Source organism: Dendropsophus ebraccatus, chromosome 2 (assembly GCF_027789765.1).
Source record: "Dendropsophus ebraccatus isolate aDenEbr1 chromosome 2, aDenEbr1.pat, whole genome shotgun sequence".
Classification (NCBI taxonomy): Eukaryota; Metazoa; Chordata; class Amphibia; order Anura; family Hylidae; genus Dendropsophus; species Dendropsophus ebraccatus.
Window position 1 is genome coordinate 183,703,331 of NC_091455.1, and position 21,391 is coordinate 183,724,721.

Below are 21,391 nucleotides of genomic sequence, written 5' to 3' on the forward strand. Positions count from 1 at the left end.
CCTCCATAGACTGTACTGTACTACAAAGCTTGGTGTCATCTGCAAAGATAGAAACATTGCTGTTAATTCCATTCTCAATATCATTAATAAACAAGTTAAACAGAAGAGGGCCCAGTACTGACCCTTGGGGTACACCACTTATTACCGGGGACCATTCGGAGTAGGAATCATTGACCACCACTCTCTGGGTACGATTATTAAGCCAGTTTTCAATCCAGTTACACATTAAATTTTCCAAACCGATAGACTTTAACTTACCCATCAGACGTCCATGAGGAACTGTGTCAAACGCTTTTGCAAAATCCAGGTACACTATATCCACAGCCGCGCCGCCATCCAGGCTTCTACTTACCTCTTCATAGAAACATATTAGGTTGGTTTGACAGCTTCTGTCCTTAGTAAAACCATGCTGGTTATCACTTATAATACTATTAGCCACTACATATTCCTGGATGTAGTCCCTTATAAGCCCCTCAAATAGTTTCCCCACAATGGACGTTAAGCTTACGGGTCTATAGTTACCTGGGGAAGTTCGAGAGCCCTTTTTGAAGATCGGCACTACATTTGCCTTACGCCAGTCCCTCGGCACAATACCAGTAAGCAAAGAATCACGGAATATTTCATACAAGGGTAGTGAAATTACAGAACTGAGTTCCCTAAGAACTCTGGGGTGCAATCCATCAGGCCCTGGAGCTTTGGTTACATTGAGTTTGTTTAATTTATCTTGGACCATATCTATAGTAAACCAGTTCAGTACATTACATGTGTTAGCAGCACTGGCCCCACCCACCTCAGTACTGGCCCCACCCACCACAGCTCCATCCTCTTTTGTATATACAGAACTGAAGAACCCATTAAGTAACTCAGCTTTCTCCTGATCCCCAGTTATTAATTCCCCGTCGCCATTATTTAGGGGTCCTACATGCTCTGACCTTGGTTTTTTTGCATTAATATATTTGAAGAATTTTTTGGGGTTTCTTTTGCTTTCTATAGCTACCTGCCTTTCATTGTGAATTTTTGCTGCTTTTATTACATTTTTACAGGTTTTGTTCACTTCTTTGTAATGTTTAAATGCTACAGCTGACCCCTCTGATTTATATTTTTTGAATGCCCCTTTTTTCTCATTTATAGCCCTTCTAACCTCGGTTGTAAGCCATGTGGGATTGGATTTTAACCGTTTATATTTGTTACCCATAGGAATATATTTGGCAGTACAGTTATTTAATGTGGATTTGAAGATTTCCCATTTATTAGCTGTATCCGTATGTGACAGCAGCCGCTCCCAGTCTATGCCCTGAAGTTCTGCCCTTAACCCAGGAAAATTGGCCCTTTTAAAATTAAGAGTTTTTGCCCTCCCAACATGCTTTTCTTTTCTACACTTTAAGCTAAAAGTCACTATATTGTGGTCACTATTCCCCAGGTGTTCATGGACAGTGACATCCCCAACCAGCTCAGCGTTGTTAGAAATAACCAGATCCAACAAGGCATCACTTCTAGTTGGCTCCTCCACAAACTGGCCCAGAAAATTATCCTGCAGGAGGTTAAGAAATTCCCTCCCCTTTGTGGTTTTAGCTGAACCGTGACCCCAATCTATATCTGGGTAGTTGAGGTCCCCCATTATCACTACTGTTCCCTCCCGGGCAGCCCGCTCTATTTGTCTATTCAACTGGCCATCTACCTCCTCAGTAATGTTGGGGGGTCTATAGATTACACCAAGAATAATTTTTTCACTCTTTACCTCCTTCTGTAGTTCTACCCATAATGCTTCCACATCATCACAGTCATCTCCCACTATTGCATCTTTTACACTCACTTTAATATCATTTCTGACATACAGACATACTCCTCCTCCCCTTCTGCCCACCCGGTCCCTTCTGAACAACGTAAATCCCTGAATATTGACAGCCCAGTCATGTGAGGAGTCCAGCCATGTCTCAGTCACACCAACCACATCAATGGACTCCTCCAGAACCAAGGCCTCCAGCTCCCCCATCTTGCTGGCTAGACTTCTGGCATTAGTAACCATACACTTTATATTACCATCGAGTTTAACCGCTTCATTATAAGAAATGGGATTTATTACTGTGCTGTGGCTACAATCATCCTCACTGTTCATCCGCAACATATGGATCTCCCTATGCACTGCTCTTATCCTCCCCCCACAGGACCCTTCTCCTCCCTCCTCATTGTTCTGTCCCCTCTCTAACCTATCTGCCACTACATTACATACTTCATTGTCCTCCCTCCACATCCCTAGTTTAAAAACCCCTCCACCCCTTCTAGGATTCTCTCCCCCAGCACAGCGGACCCCCTTCCATTAAGGTGCAAATTATCTGCGGAAAACAGATTGTACCCCAATGAAAAGTCAGCCCAGTGCTCTAAAAACCCAAACCCTTCTCCTCTACACCATGACTTGAGCCATGCATTTAACTCCCTAAGCTCCCGCTGTCTTTCCTGTGATGCGCATGGCACAGGCAGTATTCCAGAGAATACCACCTTGGAGGTCCTTCCCTTCAACTTAGCACCTAGTTCTCTAAAATTATTTTTAATAGACCTCCACCTACCTTGTATCCTGTCATTGGTTCCCACATGGACCACGACAGCTGGGTCATCCCCAGCCCCCCCAAGTAATTTATCCACCCTTTCCACCACATGCCGAACCCTGGCACCAGGGAGACAGCAAACCATTCGGTTGAGGCGGTCTTGGCGACAAATTATTCTATCCGTCTTCCTGATTATAGAATCCCCTATAACCACTAGCTGTCTAGGCCTACCTACAATACCATCCCGCCCACTACTAGTTGGACTGTTCCCCCGGCTGTTAGGGAGAACAGGTTCCACTAGAGCTGCCATTTCTGACACGGATGCCCTTGCATCATCACCTAACTTGGCAATTTTGCTTGGGCATATAGTAGGAGAAGTGGCCTTCCTTTTCTTGGATCCCTTACTGGTCCCTCTAACTACATTAACCCAGCTACTTACTTGGGCCTCCTGATCTATATCACCACCCTCCATCACTACCCCACTAACTTCCTGCTCAGTGAGCCGAAGTTCCCTCTCAAGGTGGCCAAGTTCCCTCAGTGTTGCAATATGCTTCTCCAGATCTCTAACTTGAGCTTCTAGATGGGCAACATGCTCACATCTGTCACAGCGGTACTCACCCTGGAACACCTGCTCCAGTTGTGCGTACATGCGGCAGACTGCGCACTGAATGAATCCTTCCATCCTGCTAGCCATCATCCTCAGTGAAACAAAAACAGTGAAAAAGAAAGAGATTAGCACTTACCAGAACTTGTAACTCCTTCTTTCAACTCCTTTTTTAAACTCCACTTATTTTCAACCACTTGTCAGCAAGCACAGTGAGCAAGCCATCACAGGACCTTGAGATATAGGATACCAACACTGTGGGGGCAAAGGGACAGGTATGTATCAATTTATTATTATGTTCCTGAAACCCCCTGCCCTCCCTGTTTTATATATTTGCCCTGAGTACCCCTTTTAATTCTGCTTACATTACATTATGTGTCAGTACGGCTGGTGTACTCTCTTAACATAATTCTTTCCTTCCAAAAAAACAAAAACAGAAAAACAGAAACCTGAAGGGCCTATGAATCATTGAGCAGAAATGTGGCCAGGGCACAAATTCAGATTGCTGCTCTAGTCTGTATCTGAATACCCTGACCAAGCCAAGATTATATTAGTCTTTTCCTCAATATAAATGTTAGTTTTGGAATTCCCAGAGTTGGAGTGTTCCTAATTCAACAAGGTTTCCCCCACAGACCTTTATGAGCACAAGATGAAGTTTGCAAGAGTGACTTAAAAATAGGTCATAAAACTATGATAGGTAAAGGCTCAACCTCAGGGACCATCAACATTACCCACAAGGGGCCCCAGGTTCCTCTTCTTACAGAGCGCTTTCTTAACCAGCTGGGTGCTTTTTTTTAAATTTAATTTTAACCCCTTCATGACCAAGGTCATTGGTGCCCGGGTCAAATAAATGCAAATGCCTTCTAAGAGCCATAGCGATTAAATTTTTTCACCTACAAAGCTTGATTGTTTTTTATTTATTTTTTTCTAATATATAATTAAAAAAAATCAGCAATCCTGGTGTTTCCCCCCCCCCACACACTTTTCATTTATGCTGTCCGCCGTGCAGGATAAATATTGTTACATTTTAATACATCGGACAATTCCGCACGCTATGATATGTAATATATTTTATTGTTTCTTTTTTTATATTTTTTAAATATTTTTATTTGTATAATGCGAAAGAGGGCAGTACATCTTTATTGGGGCATTTTTATTAGTGTTTTTTTTAACTCCTTAAGGACAGAGCCAATTTCGATTTTTGCGTTTTCTTTTTCCCCTCCTTGTGCTTAAAAGGCCATACCACTTCCATTTTTCCACCTAGAAACTCACATGAGCCCTTATTTTTTGCGCCATTAATTGTACTTTGCAATGACAGGCTGAATTTTTCATAAAGTACACTGGAAAACTAGAAAAAAAATTTATGTGTGGTGAAATTGAAGAAAAAAACGGGGGGTATTTGTTTTTACACCATTCGTCCTGGGGTGAAACTGACTTGTTATATATGTTCCTCAAGTCGTTACGATTACAACGATATGTAACATGTATAACTTTCATTGTATCTGATGGCCTGTAAAAAATTCAAACCGTTGTTAACAAATATATGTTCCTTAAAATCGCTCTATTCCAAGGCTTATAACTAGAGATGAGCGAACCTCAAGCATGCTCGAGTCTATCCGAACCCGAGCATTAAGCATAGCGGGGGCTGCTGAAGTTGGATAAAGCTCTTAAGCTGTCTGGAAAACATTAATACATGGATATGTTTTCCACATAGCCTTAGGGCCGTATTCCACCGGACGATTATTGTTCGCATAATAGTTAACGATTAACGACCTCAAACGACCGCTATTGCGAAAGACCTGAAAACATTCACTCATTTCCATGGAACGATAATCGTATTTGCGATCATTTTTTTGTTCGCTATTTCTTCGCTATTGCGTTCGTATCTACTGCAAATGACCGAACGATGTCTTATTCAATGCGAACGTTTTGTGAACTAGTAACGATAAAAATAGGTCCAGGTCTTATAAAGCAGACTGTGCCCCCTAATAGCCGCGGTCCCGGGCTACACGCGGCACCCGGGATCTCGGCGGTTCAGAGCAGGTTGCCACGCGGCCCCATTCTGAACGCTCTTACCGGCAATAGGGCGTAAATATACGCCCTTTGTCGTTAAGGGGTTAAATGTTAAAAAAAAAAGGTTTTATTTTTTTTTACACATTATGTATTGCATATATAAGTCTCTTAGGGGACTTATATATACAATGCTCTGATTGCATTTACTAATAAATGCTATGCCATAGCATAGCATTCATCAGTACTATCAGCGATCTGTACATAGAGTCTGCCTGAGAGCAGACTCTATCTACAGATTGCCGATCTGACAGGATGGAGGTAAGTGGTACAAGTGATCGGGACAAGTCCTGTCACTGACTACCTTAAACTGCACAGCCATCGCAGCGTTTAAGGGGGTTAAGGACAGCTGCAGGACTGCGGCTGCCTGTCATTCCCGGGTCTGGGGACTGTAGCGTGTGCAGGGCCGATCGCATTGAAACGGCTCTGCACACATTAACACCTCTTCAGAGCCAGGAACATTTATATATGTTCCTTCTGCACATGTGAAGCAGGAACGTATATAGCCGTATGGCTGACACAAAGGGGTTAACAATATGCCTAAATATTATTTAACATATAATACAAGCAGATAAATGTTCATCCAGGATTTGAGACAGATTTGTAATTTACAAGTAGTAAAAAAAAAAAAGAAGAAATCCCAACATTTCCTAGAATTTAACTAGCACCAGCCTGGAAATAATCGCTTTAGTGCTGAATATTGGCCTGTTTATTCTACCAGTCTTTTATATATGAACGGTTTTAATGAGGGAAGCAGCTCCATCATTAATATAGTTCTAATGTACACATGCAAAAGTTCTTAGGGAAATTGTGTCACACTTTCCTATTCAAAATGACTTGGCCCGAAAATGGGACTGAAAACGGTTGCAGTAAAACACTGACTCCAGTAGAACCATGCCAGTAACGGATCCGGGGAAAATGACACTTTGTTTGTCTAATGGTGTGCCAACTTCTATAGAAAACCTTATTAAACTATTGTCATTTCCTTCTCCAAGTCATTAACTCCTCCTGGGTCCTAAACTCCGATGTAACAGTTACATATTAATAATAACGCTAATAGGGAAGGGAAAATATTGTTTTTGTGCCTTAAAACGAAGCTCGGGAGTCTTAAAAGTCACCAGTAATTATTAGCGAGACTTGACATAGCTAAGAGGCATTCGCTGACCAGGAAATGATTTGAAGCGGGATTAAACAGGTTTAACATGTTTTCCTTAAATTAAGTGGCATTAAAAACTGTGGTCTTCTGACTAGGGGATAATAATTCCAATGGAAATTAATGAAATGATGTAGTGGCTGAATGGATCCTGGCCTCCCTCTCGTTGCCTTGGTTGACGTTAGCACTTGGCTTTGGAGAGTCTATTTTTCAATGATTAATGGAATATTAGAACAAGGAACATTTTGTCTTCTGTAAATCTCTCATCTCCTGCCATGTACTGGGTGGTCACGATTTGTTCTGGATTAGCTTTTATGGCAAGACACGGAGTAGATCCTTTTGACGTTTTGAACAGCGACTTTATGTGGTTAGATTTGCAACTTATTAGAGATGAGCGCAAGCTAAGCATGGTAGAGTCCGAAGGTTCGGCATTTGATTACCGTTGGCTGAAAAAGTTGGATGCAGCCCTAGGGAGTAGGGATGGTCTGAACCCACCGAGGTTCGGATGAACCCGAACGCTCGGCATCGGATTCCCGCTGTCTGCCGACTCCGTGCAGCGGGCGGATCCAGCGGGAAGACCGCCTGGAAAAATGGGATACAGCCTATGGCTATGGCTGTATCCCATTTTTCCAGGCGTTCCTCCCGCTGGATCCGCCCGCTGCACAGAGTGGGCAGACAGCGGGAATCCGATGCCAAGCGTTCGGGTTCATCCGAACCTCGGCGGGTTCAGACCATCCCTACTCCCTAGGGCTGCATCCAACTTTGTCCAACAGGGCTGCATCCAACAGTCCTTGCGTGCGGGGGGAACAATTCGCGCTGTTGTGTGCTGCCAATGCAGCAATTCAGCATAATTGGAACACTGATCGTGGGAGCATACATGTCTTCCTTGCATTTCCCCTACGCTTGGTACTAACAAGGGCCAGTGAGTAGCCGTAACCCAGCTAGAACTAGTATTAACATATATATGTGCAGAACAATTGTTACCTGGGTATTACTGTATTGAGATGGTTATCTGTATTGGTACTCATTAGCATACGTATCCACCATAGTGGCGTGTTTGCTGATTTCACTCCCCTGATGACGCCATAACAACCAGTGGCAGAAACGTGTTGGGAGATCATAACGTTTCTTGGATACTTACGTGGGGCTGCATTGCCTCAGTACCTACATTTCTTTTATTATATTTCTTGTTGGCTCTTACGCATTCCGAATGTGCGATGATCCAACATTGTTGTGAATACTAGTAGCTTTGGTGATGGGCACACAACAAATGGGTGTATCTTAACCAGATATAATAAAAGTTACGTTATAGGCACTATTCCCCTTTCTATTTTTTTTTACTTTGAAGTGCTGGGATAGATTATTATTTTGGACGGGTACCCTGACTGTACAGCCATATATCAAAACATGGATACAGCCTATGGTCTATATATGGTCTATTATTATTACTATTTATTTTTAAAGTGCCTTCGATTCCAGTGTGTTATACAAGCAATAGGCGGTGACAAACTGAACATTACAAAGATAAAACATGTTACATGAATAAGGTAAATGGCAGACTGGTACATAGGGATAGAGAACCTTGCCCAAGAGGGCTTACACTCTGCAAGATAAAGGGAGGGAGACAGAAGGGGAGGCTCGTGCAAAATTTAATTAAGGAAGGTTGTGTGAGGAACGAACAAGGGGGGAGGGCAAAAGGAGGTCATTGGAGAATCAGAGGTTGTACAAGGGATGGTAGCGGGATAACAGGTCAGAAATGTACGGAGGGGGAAAGTTGTGGATGGCCTTGTATGTTAGGGTCAACAATTTAAAATTCATTTGTAGGGCAATAGGGAACCAGTGAATGGATTGGCAAAGGGGAGAGGTGGACTAGTCAGGTCAATACAGCCTATGGCCATGTTCACATGGCGTAAGACACCGGCCGTTCCATGACTAGTACCGGCCGGATGATCTTTACTGCCGATGAATTCCCCGCTGCTCACAATGTGTGTGAACCGACAGGGTTTTCTGTGGCCGCTATTCACAGAATAGCAGCCGCCGGAAACTGACATGTCAGTTTCTTGTGGTGCCACTATGGATCCAGGCTGGAGTGTATACTATGTGTATACACTCTGGCCGGGATTCTATGCTTTTACATACGTGTGCTGAAAGACATGGATACAGCCAACGGCCGTGATTTCTACAACACATACCTCGTGTGAACATAGCCTATGGCTGTATCCATGTTTTTCAGGACTCCTTAGAGCTGCATCCACCTTTTTCAACCACCGGTATTTAAATGCTGAACGATCGGATTCGAGCATGCTTGATTTGCCCTTATCTATACTACTTATATGGTTAAGACTACATGCAATCATGGAGATAAAGCAGTCTATTAATATGCTGCTTTCAGATGCTATATATTTTACTATATTTTTAGCTGCAGGGGTCCCGATGCACAGGGAAAAAAAAAAGCTGTGGTCATGGTACAACAAAAGTGACATGTAATTTGATAAAGAAAATATTTTGTTTTACTAGCATATATTTTTATGTAACGTGTAGTAACTGATGCAACTATAGGCTGGGTTCACACTAAGTACATTTCAGTCAGTATTGTGGTCCTCATATTGCAACCAAAACCAGGAGTGGATTAAAAACACAGAAAGGCTCTGTCCACACAATGTTGAAATTGAGTGGATGGCCGCCATTTAATGGCAAATATTTGCTGTTATTTTAAAACAACGGCTGTTATATTGAAATAATGGCAGTTATTTACTGTTATATGGCGGCCATCCACTCAATTTCAACATTGTGTGAACATACAGTAGCCTTTCTGTGTTTTTAATCCACTCCTGGTTTTGGTTGCAATATGAGGACCACAATACTGACTGAAATATACGTAGTGTGAACCCAGCTATATATCATAGGCTGGGTTCACACTATGTATATTTGAGGCTGTATTTGGTCCTCATGTCAGGTCCTCATAGCAACCAAAACCAGGAGTGGATTGAAAACACAGAAAGGATCTGTTCACATAATGTTGTAATTGAGTGGATGGCCGCCATATAACGGTAAATAACTTCCATTATTTCAATACTACAGCCGTTGTTTTAAAATAACAGCACATATTTGCCATTAAATGACGGCCATCCACTCAATTACAACATTATGTGAACATAGCCTTTCTGTGTTTTCAATCCACTCCTGGTTTTGGTTGCTATACAGCCTCAAAAATACAGCCTCAAATATACGTAGTGTGAACCCAGCCTATATAGTCTGTAAGCTGATGCATGCGAGCAGGGCCCTCACTCATAAAAAACTCCCTAAATAAAAAGCAAATAGGTTTAACTTGATTAGGGTCAGTGAAAATGTTAGTTTACATTTTCCTAAAAATTAAAAAACGAAGGCACAAATGATGCATTGTTGAAATATTGTTAGTCACTGAGAGGATCCAGCTGTGTGCAGAGACTAGCATGCAATAATCCATGGTCAATAGTGTTGTGCAAACTTCAAAAAAGTGTTTGGGTTGGCATTTAAAGAGGACCAATCACCTAAAAATCACTATCCCTATAATAAAAGATTCTCTGTCCCTAAGTCTATTCCTGAAGATACAGACTGCCTGTGCAGTCTGTATCTTATGCTTTTACCTAATCCAGGATAGCGGAGAAGTAAGGCCGGGGGCGGCCATCTTGATGACGTCACAGTGGTGCGTTCCAACGCTGGAACGCAAGGGACTAATCAAGATGGCGCCCGGCTTTACTGCACCGCTACAGAGGAGTAGGTAAAGTATAAGATACAGACTGCAAAGGCAGTCTGTATCTTCATGAAGTTTATTTCTGAAGATACAGACTGCACAGGCAGTCTGTATCTTATACTTTACCCACTCCTCTGTAGCGGTGCAGTAAAGTCGGGCGCCATCTTGATTACGTCCCTTGCGTTCCAGCGCTGGAACGCACCACTGACGTCATCAAGATGGCCGCCCCCGGCCTTACTGCTCCGCTCCGCTCCGCTCCGCAGCTATAGGTAAAAGAATAAGATACAGACTGCACAGGCAGTCTGTATCTTCAGGAATACACTTATAGGCCCAGTTAGGATATTCATACACAGCGATCTCGCGCTGTATAGCGCGGGATCACTGTGTACTTACAGAGCGGTGGCAAAGGCTCATGGGAGCCCTTCCTGCCGCTCGGCATGCCGGGAGCTTCCTGTCGCGCGCCGGCTCTTTTCAAAAGAGCCGGCGCGAGACAGGAAAAGAAAATCGGTATATTGTGAAAACGCGGCCCTAAAAGTAATGAATTCAAATTACAAATATTAATAAAATTACAATTTTAATCTAATTATCGAAAAAAAAATTTTTAATTTCCGCCCATGATTGGTTCTCTTTAAGTCCCAGCATCTGGAGAAGTTGGATGCTGCCTTAGAGCTACCAGGAAAACAGGGATACAGCTATGCCTATGGGTTCGGCCACATAGAAAAAAAAAAGACACCAGAATGGCAACTTCAGGGATGGGGATCCTACTGCATTTAAAATATCTACTGCACCCGGGAAACAAAAAAAAAATTCAAAGGTTAAAAAGCATAAGGAAGGCTTTAGGGAGTATGAAAAGAATTGTTTTTAGAGGTAGAGAAGATTGGAGGGAAGTAGCATGTTGAAGGCTGCAATGCATCCCATCCAAGATAAACAGTAATTGCTGTATCTGTATCTGCATCTCTGAAACAATATTGGATATGAGGGCAGGAAAGTCTTGAATGCAAATTTGCAAAGATACCCAACAGATAAGAAGTGGATAAATCTTGTCAATTAAGGTTGAACGGGTCGGCAACTTTATAGTAAAATAGCCGCCGCCGCACTGTTAATTAACGTCGCTGCAGCCTATGCCAGAAGCTGCAGTGACGTTAATTAACACTCTAGGATGACACAGGCGCAGGAACTGCACCTGTGTCATCCGCAACTCTCAGCTCCGGAGCCGTGCTCCGGCGCTGAGGGTTAATCCTACAGATACTGCGGTCAGCAAGTCCGCAGCATCTATAAGGCTCCAGATAAGAGAATTCTCCCTCTACACAGCCCCGATGGTAGCCATATAAGCCTAAGGCTTACAGTTTCCTGCTACGGAAGCTAGCAGGGGTCGGGAGGGAAGGCTGGGCGTGCCCGTGAGCTCTGCCCCTTCCCCTCTCTCCCCTGCTGCTGTTACAAGATAGTAACAGCGGCAGGGGACAGAGAAGAGGGGGCAGACATAGGGGACATCTGCCTATGGGATCATTATGATCCCATAATCTGATGTCAAAACACAACCTGGGCACTGAGGCATCAATGACCTCAGGTCGTGAAAGGGTTAATTTGGAAGTATTCCTTTAGGGTAGCTTCACACGTAGTGGATCCACAGCGGTTTTCATGGTGCAAGTTTGCAGCGAAATCCACTGCAGATCCTGGTAGTGTGAAGTGAATGGGTCACATACCCGTAGCAGAATTTTCATTCATCTGCCAGTATGTGACCCGGCCCCTTTAACCCCCGCAGCCCCCGGCACCGAGCATACATTACGGCTGTGTGTGAGGCTCCCGTCGGTCCCCATGAGCCAATCAGTGCTGCCGTCCACTGATTGGCTGATGGGGAGCGAGGGGAGCCGGAAGCCTCACACACAGCCGCTTGCCGGGGGCTGCGGGCAGCAGGGGGTTAAAGGGGAAATTCCACTGCGGGTATGTGACCCATTCACTTCACACTACCAGGATCCGCAAACTCGCAGCATGAAATCAGCTGGGGATCCAGTACGTGTGAAGGTACCTTTATGGTAGAATAAATGGATCTCGCATACTCCTCACTAAAACTATTGTAGATATTTGCTCGCCAAACACAATTATTTGTGTAATGAAACAAGTCTGATGAGGAAAGTGTGATTGGAACTTGATCTAACCAAGTCTGGATGTAGCCTTGTCAAGCAGTGGCTTCCCCACCTGGATTATAGTAATCTGGGAATAGGTTTTATAGTTATACTCAGCTGTTACACAACTCACACAACCCTTCCACATTTACCTTTTCTGGATCATTAAAGAGGAAGTTTTTTTTTTAAAGGGCAGGGCATGGGGGGAGAACAACAAACGGCACTAACCTTTTCCTGTGCCCACGATCTGCCATTAGACCGGCCCCGGGACCCCTGCCGGAGCCATGATGACGATGACGGAAGGATTCCAGTTCTCACTTATGGACAACCCACTCAGCCAATGAGTGACTAGAGCAGGGTCCCAGCCCAGTCACTGACTGGCTGAGCGGCCAGCCCATCAGCCGGGTTGTGACGTCAGCAGCACAGAAGATCCCAGAGCCTGTCAGGTTCTTGGGCTGGTCAGATGGCAGATCACGGGCACGGGGAGCGGTAAGTTAGTGCCGTTTGTTGCTTTCCCCCCATGCCCTGCCATTAAAAAAAAAAAAAAAAACAGAACCTGAGGCCAGACTTCTCCTTTAAGGGAAAAGGTAATCCAATTTTAATACTCAAATTATGTATGTATTTAAAATTAAAATTAGTCTCAAAAAAACATTTTTTATAATTTAACCTTTTTTTGTGTTTAGGACTGTTTTATTGGCTTTTTAAATTTGCTGTGTAAATCTGGTCTTTGCTTGAAAAGTATTTTGATGCGTCTTTAAGCAAAAAACACACCAAAAATGTATTGAAAAGGCAAGAATAAATAAATAAAAAAATACACACGTAAACTAACCCTATTACATCTAAAAATTCATTTTCTTTTTTTATTACAGCTGTAAAGAAATACAAATGCAAACTGCAACTGGTGTGCGACTGAAGTCATACAGTAGCTCTAAGCTTAGTCCTAGATTTAAAGCGACTCTGTACCCAGAATCTGACCCCCCAAACCACTTGTACCTTCGGATAGCTGCTTTTAATCCAAGATCTGTCCTGGGGTCCGTTCGGCAGGGGATGCAGTTATTGTCATAAAAACAGCTTTTAATCCTACAGCGCTGTGTTTAACGGCTGGGGCTTACATTTGTATATGCATTAGGCTGGCACACCCTCTCTGTCCTTCCTCCCCACCCTCCTCATCATTAGGAATACTCCAGGCAGATTGCTTCCTATTCCTCACCTGTGTGTATAATGAACATGGGCTGGATCGTTAATACACCTGTGCAAAGCTCAAACAGCAGTAAATGTTCCTGGATCATTCCTAATGATGAGGAGGATGGACGGAGAGGTGGTGCCAGCCTAATGCATACACAAATGTAAGCCCTGGCCGTAGACACAGCACTTCCGGATTAAAAGTTGTTTTTATGACAATAACTGCATCCCCTGCTGAACGGACCGCAGGACAGATCTTGGATTAAAAGCAGCTATCCGAAGATACAAGTGGTTTGGGGGGTCAGATTGTGGGTACAGAGTCGCTTTAAGAAACGTTAGGTTCCTATTACAGCCTAAATTTTTTGTATGACAAAAACAGATCATGGGAAAAAAAACAAAAACAAAGCTTTATTAGATCAGATGAAATAGCTTGATCATCAATACTTGTTTGGCTACATTGTAGATAAAATAAAAAAAAAAAACAACAACTGGAAACTCACAGATACTGTGAATAGTTTTCTTTTGGACCTGTACAGAGATCTTCAAATAAATAGAGAACATTCGGAGGATCACGCAATGAACTTTGCCCCAGCTTCGGTTATCACGAATGAGCGTCTGATGACATTTTTGCTCTTGAGGTGGCAGGATGTGACAGAAAACGTTGTGCTATCGCTCCCTTGCTTCTGTTCTTTGGAGAAGAATACTCTGTTTGTAGTGACATGCTGCCACAGTTTGCAGAGATATGGTTTGAACTCGAGAGCAGAAGGTGTTTGTTTCTCAGAATTAGACGCTTCGCTGTTCTCGTTGTACGTCTTCTGCATTATAGTTTGCGTGGAAGCAAAGAGAACCAGCTTGTATTCCTTTACCAATTTATCCAGAAGCTCTATGCATTTCCTAATATTGGACTCCTGTCTAGAAATGGTTTCGCCTCCATTATTCCGGTCTATCCAGTAAAAAGACGACAGACTATCTATGATTAACAGACACAGAGAAGGACGGCTGCAGAACATGTTCTCCAGAGAGTAAAGTGTAAGGAGCAGCTGTACACTACTATTGCAGTGGACCAAGAAGAACCTGTTCAGACATTGCTTCACTGTCTCTTCGTCACTTTGTGATAGTCGGTGTTCAAGTATAGAGACCAGACGGAGCATGTCAAAGTGATAGTCTGTGTCTATGTAGACCACCTCAACTTGTAAACCACCATCGGACACTGGCAAAATACACCGGGAGATCAGGTGGCAAAACATTTCTGTTTTCCCAGAACCTTCAGGGCCATGGAATTCAATAATATCACCTGTAAGTAAAAACCCAAAGAACCACACTAAGGTTGTAAACAAAACAGACATTATTATCATGTTGCCTAACTAAACCTCACATAACACACATGCTTTGCAATTATCGTAGAGAATACATTTTCTTCATAGGTCTTTATTAAACATTTTTGCTTAGTTTCTCTTCTACAGCCTTTACAGTTTGCTGTGTGTGTTCTGCTTTCTTCCACATGCAATGAGACCCCCTGTTCTGACTGCCTTGTATATATTATCCACTCCATCTACAGTGTGAACTGTCCTCAAAGGATTCTCTGCCATTGTCCAATTTTTTGGGATAGTCTACTTGTATGTTGCTGTTGTATGTCAACTGTAGCAGCACATTTGTGCCATGGTTAGATACATATTTACATGCATACTGTCAAATTTAAAGGGGTTGGCTACTTAATAGTAAAGTGGTGGTGGACACTGGGGGGCTGGGGGCATGGTCATATGCTTCTCCATGTCAGCCATCTTATGGACAGACTCACCACAGAGCAGGGCAGCACAGCCTGGAGGAGAGGAGTACTTAGCTATATCAGGTACTGTATGAGGTACTACTTATACTGTACACTGAATAATTTTACTATAAAGTGGCCAACCCCTTTAATTATTGTGACCAGACAGTGAAACAAACAAGCATCATGATGTCTATTAGTTGGCCAATGCAACCAATAAAATAGTGCTGTAGGGATAGCAAAGACTCTCTGGACCCTGAGGACACAACTTTTATTATTTTGAGATTACTGTGGATATTCCTTAAAGAGTCTACACAACCATGGAGCAACACATGACTTTCTTCCCACTGTTTCTATAAGAGTAAAGAAGCTCATGTGACTATTATTATCACTAACGTCCACCATAAGCTGTTTCGATTACTCCAGCACACTACTAAAGTGTGAACCAAGGCTAGATATTAGAGGGGAGTGAAGAACATGGCAGAACATGTATTACCAAGTCATGGGCATTGCATGTAGGTGAACCAAACCCACTTGCATTGTCACATAGCTGCACAACATCACATATAGGCACATTGTGACCCGATACTCGCCCCCTCTCAGGTTGGAAGGTGTACTGTCCAGGGCAGAAGTGGGGCAGCACAGGTAAGGCCTTTTCTGTTTCCTGGACAAATTACAAGTTGGCATGAAATGGATCACTAAACGAAGCACAGGTATTGTTTGTCAACAGCAAGAAAAAAAAACCAAAAAAAAAAAACCATCTGCTTCAGGTAGAGCCCCTGACCACAAGATAACATTTAAATTCTGACTAATTTACCATGCAAAGGGCAATCTCCACTCGCAAAGAGCAAAGGCTCAAGCTCTTTCAGAGAAGCACGTCCCTCCAATCTTGCAAGTAGCTAAAAAACATTATAAATAAATTTATTAAATAATTGCTAGCTATAACACACAAATCTGACTGATCATTCCATTACTGTATTGCTCAATAAATAAATATATATATATACACAGTGGTGCCTTGGATTACGAGCATAATTTGTTCTGGGTCTGCGCTTGTAATCCAAATCCACTCTTAAACCAAAGCAAATTTTCCTATAAGAAATCATAGAAATGCAGACAATTGGTTCCACACCCCAAAAATAATGATTTATTATTCTGAATAACATGTTAAACAGATGAAACAAACATTCAGAAACAGCAGAATATGTGATATTATAAGGGTCCGTTTACACACACAGATTATCTGACAGATATCTGCCAGATTTTTGCAGCCGAAACCAGAAATGGATTTGAAAAAAAGAGAAATCTCAGTCTTTCCTTTGTGACCTGTTCCCTGTTTATAGTCCATTCCTGGCTTTGTCTGTAAAAATCTGTCAGATATCTGACAGATAACCTGTGTGTGTAAACGGACCCTAATGGTGCAGATTTATCTGACAGATTTTTGAAGCCAAAACCAGGAACAGACTATAAACCGAGAACAGGCCATAAAGGAAAGACTGAGATTTCTCCTTTTTTAAATCCATTCCTGGCTTTGGCTTCCAAAATTGGTCAGATAAATCTGTCTGTGTAAGCGCACCATTACTAAGGCTATGTTCACACTACGTATATTTGAGGCTGTATGTTTGAGGCTGTATAGCAACCAAAACAAGGAGTGGATTGAAAACACAGAAAGGATCTGATCACATAATGTTGTAATTGAGTGGATGGACGTCATTTAATGGCAAATATGTGCTGTTATCTTAAAACAACGGCTGTTATATTGAAATAATGGTAGTTATTTACTGTTATATGGCGGCCATCCACTCAATTTCACCATTGTGTGAACAGATCCTTTCTGTGTTTTCAATCCACTCCTGGTTTTGGTTGCTATGAGGACCTGACATGAGGACCAAATACATCCTCAAATATACATAGTGTGAACCCAGCCTTAGGGTGCGTTTACACAGAAAGATTTATCTGACAGATTTTGGAAGCCAAAGCCAGGAATGGATTTAAAAAGAGGATAGATCCCAGTCTTTCCTTTATGACCTGATCCCTGTTTATAGTCTGTTCTTGGCTTTGGCTTCAAAGATCTTTCAGATAAATCTGTCTGTGTAAACGCACCATTAGTTACTGTGCAGTAATGGAGAGGATGGGAAACACAAGGGCTGACAGAGACTGCAGGAAGCATGAAGGAATGAGCAGGACAGATGTGGGCACATACATGCAGTGCTCTCTGTCCGGGAAGAGAGGGGTTACAGCTATGAAGAGATTACCTCCACAGTCCTGTCCCCTGATGCAAGCCCCAGCCTGAAGTGGATCTGCTATGATTTGGAAGGTGAGGGAGACTTCCTGGGTCAGAGTACAGGGCTGTAGACCCCGCTATGCAGACCATGCCCCTCCTCCACTCCCACCCACTGCAGAGAGCTCTTAAACCAAAGCAATTTTCTTAAACCAAGTCACAATTTAGAAAAACTGTGAGCTCTAAAACCAAGTTACTCTTAAACCAAGGTACCACTGTGTGTGTATATATATATATATATATATATATATATATATATATATATATATATATATATATAATCTGTTGCAAAATAACAAGCAATTTTTCCCATTCAACAATCAAGCCAAAAAAGACAAGCTAAAACCAGTCCCCATTGTCCATGAGTCAATGTTATGTTATCCCAGATAAAACATAGAGGTGCTGGGTGATGGCTTCTCTCCCTGTCCGTGAGGTAGAGCGAAGGATCGGACAACACTCACCAATTCATGTAAGGTCATATTCACTCAGTGCCCCCCCCCCCCCTTACGTGAGGATGCCAGGAAGCCAAAGCCAGCAGGACAGGCTGTTTCATGTCATTTCCATAGAGTTTAGAGGTTCCAAGAAGAGTAAACAGTGCAGCACCAATACCTGCCTTGTTTCCTTTACTCAGAAGTTATGTTGTTACTCTCAATAACACAAAAAGGAGTCACACAAACTGCATAAAACAGCTTCCAAACCATCTCCGGTGGCCATACCTATAATCTTGAGAGGGTGGATAGGTCATGAAGAAGGAGGAGGGATACCCCTTTAAAGACTACCTGTCATTAGAAAAACAGACAGACATGTGAAAAGTTGTAATTGGTCTGGGTCTGAGTGTTCAGACTGTGACCGATCGAGAGAACGAGGCGGGAGCAGTCTGTCCTCTCCTCTCTCTGTATCCATCTGTCCGACCTAGACAGCCCTGAAGAGTTACAACATGAGGCCGTCCCGATCACATAACCCAAAGTCAGGAGGGAACACACTGCTCCCAGATCTCTCCTGATCGGTCACAGTCTGTACATTTAGACTCCAAGCAATCAAAACGTCTGACGTGTGAAAAGTTTTTCCTAATGACAGGCACTCTATAAGGATGCAGTCCGGGCGATCCATAGGCAGAGCGTATGTATGCTTTCTAGAGCCACTCTTCTAGGCTGGGTTCACACACAGTATTTTTGCTCAGTATTGTGGTCCTCATATTGCAACCAAAACCAGGAGTGGATTAAAAACACAGAAAGGCTCTGTCCACACAATGTTGAAATTTAGTCTATGGCCGTCATTTAATGGTAAATAATTGGCTCTATTTTAAAACATCAGCTGTTGTTATGAAATAACGGCCATTATTGGTCATAAAATGACGGCCATCCACTAAATTTCAACATTGTGTGAACAGAGCGTTTCTGTGTTTTCAATCCACTCCTGGTATTGGTTCCAATATGAGGAAAATACTGTGTGTGAACCCTGCCTTACAATGTACCCTAGGCCAGATTCATGCTCCGCTCTTGCGGTCCGTTTAACGGATCCAACTTTTACTTTTGAACGTACACAAAAACACGGTCAACCACATTTCAGTGTGCGCTTAAGTTTTTTTTTTATTGATCCCTTTTTTTTTTATAATGGAAGTCAATGAAAAAAATGGATGAAAGCAGAAGCACACAATACATACGTTTTCTTGCCATAAACGGACTGAAAAAACACATTGTGAATCCAGTATAAGGCTATGTTCACACAACGTGTATTTTCATAAAACCATTATGAAATTATTACGAAAATATACGTTACTTTGCTGTCTATGGGATCCCGGCTGGAGCGTATACGGGACCCCTAGCGGCGCTGCAAACAACTGACATGTCCGTTTTCTGCGGCCGCTATTCAGTAAATAGTGGCCGCGGAAAACCCTGTCAGTGCACAGGTGTGCAGTGGGGAGTTCTCATGCAGGCGCGCATGGATGCGTCCACATCAGAACTCTGCGACGCTAAAGATCATCCGCAATACCGACCGAGATGATCTTTTCTGAGACCAGCCATTCCGGGTCACAGAACGGCCGGTCTGATACAAGGTCTGAACATGGCCTAAGGGATTATTGTCTGGTTGTAACAATTTTAGTAGTTTTTTCATTATTTTTTAAACTTCATACAATTTTTCTTTCACACTAACTTCTGTTTGGGGCGATAGACATTGAGCTTTCTCCTTGTTAAAGGGAACCTGTTATGGTAAAATGGCGTCCAATCTGCAGGCCGCACGTTTATAGGGCAGGAGGAGCAGAGGACAATTACATATTATTTATTCTGCTCGTTACAGGGTTGTCAAATGGGCGGGTCTAATCAGTGATTGGCAGCTTTCTGTTTATGAGTGCATATAGAGCTGTTAACCACTGATTGGGACCGCCCACTTGACTAAATGCACAATCACCAGAGATTTACATGAATAAATGACGTCCTCCTGGCACTTCTCCCCCCAAACTGCCCTGCCCCCTTCCTAACAGCATGGAATCGGCCCCCTTACCCTCCAGGGCTGGAGTTTATGTTTAATCAGGCAATATTTTGTGAGGGTTTCTGCTCATGTGACGTCAGACTATCTAGAATGTAGGAGACACGCACTGTGACGTCACACGGCGCTCAGGCTCTCCTGTGTAGAGCTGTAGGCAAACATGATGGCACCTTATATCACGTGACCGGCACCTGTGACGTCACACGGACACGCTATGAGTCACTGTTGGGAAACCTAATAAGGGCGTCTTGTCACATACAGAGTAGTGTAGCACAGCCGGCACAGAGTGAGGGAAGGGGAGTTACCTGGGTGCCGGACTCTGCTCTCCGGTAATCATCGCTCATGGTCACCTGAGACACGGCACAAGCTGGAGATCCCAGTCAGTGTAAGGACCTTTAGTGACGTCAATGCCACGTGACCAATGACATGGGCGCGGAGGAGGCGGGCTTTCAGTTATGCGCTGAGAAGTAGTAGGAGCTACATAGAAGCGGCTTCTATACACAGTGATGGGACAGGAGGATGCAGGATGTGTCTGTATCATGTGGGCTCAGCAGAGCTCTGTGTGTATATCATGTGGATGCAGCAGAGCTCTGTGTGTATTATATATCATGTGGATGCAGCAGAGCTCTGTGTGTGTATATATCATGTGGATGCAGCAGAGCTGTGTGTGTGTATATATCATGTGGATGCAGCAGAGCTCTGTGTGTATATATATCATGTGGATGCAGCAGAGCTCTGTGTGTATATATATCATGTGGATGCAGCAGAGCTGTGTGTGTGTATATATCATGTGGATGCAGCAGAGCTCTGTGTGTGTATATATCATGTGGATGCAGCAGAGCTCTGTGTGTATATATCATGTGGATGCAGCAGAGCTCTGTGTGTGTATATATCATGTGGATGCAGCAGAGCTCTGTGTGTATATATCATGTGGATGCAGCAGAGCTCTGTGTGTATATATCATGTGGATGCAGCAGAGCTCTGTGTGTATATATATCATGTGGATGCAGCAGAGCTCTGTGTGTATATATATCATGTGGATGCAGCAGAGCTCTGTGTGTATATATATCATGTGGATGCAGCAGAGCTCTGTGTGTATATATATCATGTGGATGCAGCAGAGCTGTGTGTGTGTATATATCATGTGGATGTAGCAGAGCTGTGTGTGTGTATATATCATGTGGATGTAGCAGAGCTGTGTGTGTGTATATACCATGTGGATGTAGCAGAGCTCTGTGTGTGTATATACCATGTGGATGCAGCAGAGCTGTGTGTGTATATATCATGTGGATGCAGCAGAGCTCTGTGTGTATATATCATGTGGATGCAGCAGAGCTCTGTGTGTATATATATCATGTGGATGCAGCAGAGCTCTGTGTGTATATATATCATGTGGATGCAGCAGAGCTCTGTGTGTATATATATCATGTGGATGCAGCAGAGCTCTGTG

At 43.2% G+C, this 21,391-nt stretch overlaps 1 protein-coding gene across 3 annotated transcripts; it reads right to left on the reverse strand.

Moving 5' to 3' along the window:
* Nucleotides 1–3,363: 3,363 nt before the first annotated feature.
* Nucleotides 3,364–20,332, reverse strand: XRCC2 (X-ray repair cross complementing 2). 3 transcript variants are annotated; one of them, XR_011361946.1, is made up of 4 exons: nucleotides 20,247–20,331; nucleotides 15,991–16,072; nucleotides 13,909–14,702; nucleotides 3,364–3,402 (listed from the first exon to the last, which is right to left on the reverse strand). XR_011361946.1 is itself a non-coding variant. In XM_069960494.1 (3 exons), the coding sequence occupies exons 1-3, from the start codon at nucleotides 20,283–20,285 to the stop codon at nucleotides 13,978–13,980; spliced, it is 846 nt and encodes a 281-aa protein (XP_069816595.1). In that variant the 5' UTR covers nucleotides 20,286–20,331; the 3' UTR covers nucleotides 13,722–13,977. The 3 variants fall into 3 exon arrangements, 2 of the variants coding, with proteins under 2 accessions (XP_069816595.1, XP_069816596.1); XM_069960494.1 differs by lacking the exon at nucleotides 3,364–3,402 and having other exon boundaries at nucleotides 13,722–14,702; XM_069960495.1 differs by lacking the exons at nucleotides 3,364–3,402; nucleotides 15,991–16,072 and having other exon boundaries at nucleotides 13,722–14,702; nucleotides 20,247–20,332.
* Between the last annotated feature and the right edge of the window lie 1,059 nt (nucleotides 20,333–21,391).